The following is a 5765-nucleotide window of genomic DNA, read 5'->3' on the forward strand; positions in this document are numbered from 1 at the left end:
TATATATATAGTTAAACATTAAACGGTGAATTTTCCTCACCGCTTGTTTGCCAGCATTAAAGAATAAGATCATGTCATCAACATAAGTTAGATGTGTTACCAACGTATTGGATTTATGAGCATATTGTAAGAAATGGTTTTGCCTAAAAAAAATCATTTAAAAGGCGAGAGAGAAAATCAAATATCAAAATGAAAATAGTACATAAGGGGTCACCTTGCTTAATCCTACGTCTCGCACTAAAGAAGCCTCAAGAATGACCGTTGATGAGGATGCTATATTTATGCAGTGGAGTCATGAGAGAACAATTTTGCAAATATCCTGAGAGAACCCTCGAGCCTTAAGAACCTGCAACTTATACAAGGGGAACACAGTCAATTGTTCTAATGCGTGCTGGATTGCCAACTTTACTGGCTTCTCTCTTTCTACCCTTCCACTTAAATATCTGGGGGTTTTTTTACTTAAAGACAGAAAAATGCGGATTCAGTTTGATGAGGTGGAGGAAAAGGTGCGGAAGAAATTCTGGGATTGGAAAAATAATTTCCTCTATTAGGGGGTAGAATTACGCTACTCAGAAGTATCTTGCATTCTCTTCCATTATATACTCTACAAGTTTTCCAACTTAGGAAGAGCACTCTCTTGAGCCTTGAAAGATGTTTTAATAAGTTTTTTTATGGGTGGGGAATTACTCAGGTAGAAGATGGATGTCTTGGAAGAATATTTGTAAGTCTCTCTATGCTGGTGGATTGGGTTTCAAATCATTGTCCCATATTGCTGATATTGATGTTTTTAAGCAATGTTTAATTTTCGAAAAGGGGACTCATTGTAGGCTAAATTCATGACTGAGAAATATTGTCACTCCACGCATCCTGCTTTGATTAGTTGACAGTTGGGGGATTCCACGATGTGGAAGAGAATGCTTCATATCAGAGATTGGGCTAAGGAGCTCATTTACTAGGAGATGGGGAGTGGAAATATTTCTTTTTGCATGATTGTTGATCTCATGTCATGCTTGATATGAGGGATACAAGGTTTTCTAACCTTATGGTTTCTGATGCATGGGTGGATGGACACTGGGATTTTCCCTTTCTCCTCAGGCTTCTTGGGCTGGAGGGAGCTGCCTTTATTTTCTCAATTCCTATTGAGCCTCAACTGCAAGATACTCATACCTTGAAATTTCCTATTACTTGCTCCACTACCAAATCTTTATATTCTGCCTTACATAATTTTCACAAACTCCCTAGGGGAGAGGGTGTTTGGAATTGGGCCCATCTATGTCTTTCCTGACTTGACGAATTTATCAATTTGTTATTCATTGTGATGATATCTTAAAGTTGAAGGGTTTGAGACTTGCCTCACGGTGTTGCTTGTGTAATTCGACAGAGGAGTCTATTGAGCATATTTTCTTTTCCTGTCCTTATTCTCTTTTTATTTTGAGAAAGGTTGGCTTGTGGTTTGGTAGTATAGTGCATCCGGATTGGAATCTATTTCTTACCACTCTTATTTGTAATCCGGATTGGAAGCAAAAACACTTTCTGTAAGTGTACCCTTACATTATATGTTGGTTTATATGGATAGCTCGTAATGATATTAAACATGAGGGTAAAGTCATTCGAAACATGATAGTTTTTACTAATATTATTGCTTATGTTAAAAAAATTTGGAGGATGGGTAATGCTAAATATAGTTTCTTTTCGGGCACCACTTATTTTCATTCATCGGGGTCCACGGCTTTGGTTGAGGGGAGGATACCGCAATTCCTGGTTTTGGTGAGATGGCGGCCACCTCCCAGGGCGTGGATAAAGTTTAATATTGATGGGAGTTGGAAATCTTGTAGTGTTGGTTGTGGGGGCATTGCTAGAAATAATGTTGGGTACTATAATCTCTTCTTTTTCTCTCCCTATTTCTCTGACACTCCTCTTGAGGAGGAGGCTCAGGCCATTTTGACGGCTGTCATGATAGCTCAAGTTCTTAGTTGGCATTTTGTTATCTTTGAAAGTGATAATCGCAATTTGGTTGACATTCTTGCTAATGAAGCCGATGCCTCCTGGGATATCCTTTATTATATTAAGAGAAGTAAACTCTTAACATCTCAAATGTCTATTATTTCGAGTTTCATTTATCGAGAGGGGAATAGGCCCGCTAATTGGCTTGCTATCTTTGATAGCATTAGTAATAATTGTTGGGTGGGATCCGTTCCCCCACCTCCTTTACTCACTTTGTTAGTTGGAGACAAGATTGATGCTCCTTATGTCCGTCGTGATGGTTCCTATTAGCATTTCATTTTAGTGGTTTGGTTTGGCCTTGGCTTGGCCAAACTTTTGGGATGGACTAATAGGCATTTTTCAGGGTTTTCAATTCTCTTCTCTTCCCCTTTTTGCTGGCTTTTTTCTGTTTCAGATTGGAATGGACCTTTGTTGTCTGATGATTAGGGTCAGTGGTTGTGGTTGCTCCTTGACTGCTCATTATCGTCTATACCATTACGTGGTCCCTAGCTCTACCTTCTGCTTCTGTGGTGGTTTATCGTTTATACCATTACGTGGTCCCTAGCTCTACCTTTTCTCTATCTTCCGGTTCTGTGGTGGTTTATTTATCACCTGCTGTTTAGTTCCTACGCCTTGCTTGCTTTACCAGCTCCTGCTCCTTAGGCAAAAGAGCTTCCTCTTGTGAAACTATTTTTCTGCTCTGTTTTTATGTTTAATTCTCTGCAGCGACTCTTTCATGCTCCTTTCAGGACTACAAAGATGAATGTGTGCTAGAGAAACCATTCTCTTCCTGTTTTTTGTTTTCTGCAGGATCTTCATGTGGTTAGAGATGCACATGACTTTTTTTGGATCTCAACTGGATGTGTATTCCGTCTCAACGAACTCACTGTATCATTGGAGCTATTTTCTCAAATTTTCTGGTGTACATCTTTATTTTTGGCATACAGCTTCTCATGTATTTTTTGGTACATGGTTTCCTTTTTCATTTTTTTGTGTGAAGTTGTACTGTGGATAGAAAAACCCCTAGGAACATCTTTATTTTTAGATGTTTCCCTCCCTCTTTTTGTACGTTACTTTTATATTAACACGTAGAGAGCCACGAGTTGCTGTTTCCCTATATATATATATATATAGTTATTAAATAGAAAGTAAGCCGTATTAGTAAAAGTAAATTTAATACTTAATTAGTGAAAAGGTAATAGTTTTTAAATTAAGAAATTGACTAAATATCATGTTTATGTTAGGTTTTTAATTTACAAGAATTGACGTTAAGATAAATTCAAGCACAAATAAATCGATATGGGTACTTGTACTTTTAATCAATAGTAATAATTTGTTTATTTTTAATTATTTTGTAGTTAATGATACTTGTAAATGTTTTATACTGATTGAAATACTTTTTTTTATCGGTCATATTGTTATGAACGTTTATGATTATTTACTCTCATGAATCTGGCGTAAGCTTTAAATAGTATATTGAATTGGATGCGATGAATGCATGAATGATATGTTTAGGTTGATTACTTAAATGTGCATGACCGACTATGATGGAGTCAACCCTTAATAGTACGAGTGAGGAACACTAAAATACTCGTGCATGTTTATGGAAAATGACATTGATATTGATGATTTAATTGACACAATTTTTTAGATGATGCTTCTGTGACTGTTACACAGATATATAATGATATTCATATGCTTTTGATATAGTAAAGTTCTTTGAATAACATCAAATATTTTTATTGATTTATTAAAAGCTTGACTGACATACATATTGCTTTATTTTCTCTTGTATTATTGTGGTTTATAAGCATGAGTATTCACTAACATTGTTTTGCTTTAAAATTAATATTTCAAGTTTAATTAGGTGATTTAAAAAATGAACGATAGGAGATAAAATGTATACAAAAAACACGGACAACTAAAAACGATGTAATTTTAAATATATTGTTTTAAATTATTTTGATTAGTGACTCTTTCATTGTTAAATTGTAGATGAATATAGAAAATTTTGTTTTCACAATCCGATCGTATGTTCCTATCTTGATTAATTCCAAATCTTGGGTCGGGTCAAATCCTGCAGAATTATTAAGAAATAAATTCCTGAAAAGCGACTCCAAAACAATTGGACGCTATATGACTAAGTTATATTTCAACAACAGAATTCTCTGACAATAGCCCTAAAACAATTGATTTTCAAATATCTTCCTTCATTTACTGTATCTTTTAGCTACAATCATCATTACCCATGGCCTTATCCCAACTATTCCAGTCAGCTTTATGAATACAAATCATTCTCAATTCATCAATATTAAATGTTGTGACTTTAATACCCCAATTAAATCAAAACGAATATTGCAGTGATATCTCTATTAGAGTAAAAAAAAAATCAAGAACGAGCATATTAAACAAATATAGGATCCCATGTTAATTCCCCTCATTAATCTGGCAAAAAACCCCATTTTTACACTTGGCTATCAGCTGTCATTGTTATCCTCCCCATCAGCCGTAGAACATCAAAAAACACCTTTGCTAAAAAATTTCTCCAATCCATTTTTCAAGAATTTATGGACAGAGTTTTGCCAACTTAGCTAATTACAAGTATACAGTTGGATTAGTTGGAGTGCCTTGCCACTTTGCACTAGTTTTTTGTTTATACATTACAATATTGATCCATAATAGAATATATGAATAAAAAGCATGTTATACACTTCCAAATTTTATTTAACAGAACAAAAGTATATTAACTTCAATCGGATAAGCTCAAAGAAATACCCTGCTGAATCGATATAGCATAATCCATCAACAAAACTTTCCTCCGGATTAACCCACTCAACATGTGCAAAATGTCTTCTATTACTTTGATCTGATACCGCTTTCAACAAAGAAGTTTTCCCAGAACCCTGAGATCATCAAAGTATTCAGATATCAGCAATTTTGCTATCCAAGGAAATTTAAAGCAGATAATGACACTTTAAACAAGGGAAAATATACCTCAAGACCAAGTAACCGCACCCGACGAACTCTAACATGAACCTGCTTTGGCACAGAAATAAAATCACTGGTACAGTACAAAACAAAACCAGCTAAACCTTCATTGCTTGAAGGTTTTGATTTCTCATCTGGTTTAATTTCGATAGACTCCGATGGACAAGTAAACAGAGGCAAAATTTCTTCAACTGGATATTTTGGTTGCCTCTTTAGTGGAGGCCCAATCAGAATACGCATCTTCTGCAAATCTGGTTGTGCAAAGAGGTTTGGTGAGTACGAAGGAGTTGAAGGAAATGTCTCAGCCACCGTTGAACACCTAGTAAAGCAATGTAAACAATAGCATCAACTCTCCATCATATTACTACAGCTTATATTTAAACTAAAGATGCACTCAACTGAATGAAGATAGATCATCACGGAACAAATTACTTAACCAAAGCTCATGCTGTTTGCTTACGTCATTTTCAACAGCCAAGCTTTGTTTGTGTGAGGGAATTTCTTTTAAGCTTAGCTTAAGATAAAATCTTGCTCTAATAGTAAGCATTGTTAGTATTAATATTTAACAAAACTAATCACAATCCTAACCATTAGCCAAAGAATTATATTTAGCTGAGCGAAGTGAAAGACCTCCTGGGCTGAGGCAAAAAGATCGTGGTCTTCTAGACCAGAAAATTAAAACAGAGAGAGAGAGAGAGAACAGCACTATTGCATACCATTTTCCATTTACATGAGCTTGAAATAAAGTACACATGTGCAGTCCATGGCCAATAATATCAACTTTAAGCGGTTCA

At 35.4% G+C, this 5765-nt stretch overlaps 1 protein-coding gene across 1 annotated transcript in view; it reads right to left on the reverse strand.

The window, feature by feature from the left end:
• The window catches only part of LOC110028191, a 42424-nt gene that overhangs the window by 9610 nt on the left and 27049 nt on the right, over positions 1-5765 (reverse strand). Inside the window, 3 exon segments of the mRNA XM_020729936.1 lie at positions 4762-4886; positions 4978-5290; positions 5688-5765. The exon segment at positions 5688-5765 is cut by the window's right edge and continues 14 nt beyond it. Coding sequence (XP_020585595.1) covers positions 4762-4886; positions 4978-5290; positions 5688-5765 — 516 coding nt within the window.

The sequence above is a fragment of the Phalaenopsis equestris genome, unplaced genomic scaffold, assembly GCF_001263595.1.
Source record: "Phalaenopsis equestris unplaced genomic scaffold, ASM126359v1 Scaffold000503, whole genome shotgun sequence".
NCBI lineage: Eukaryota > Viridiplantae > Streptophyta > Magnoliopsida > Asparagales > Orchidaceae > Phalaenopsis > Phalaenopsis equestris.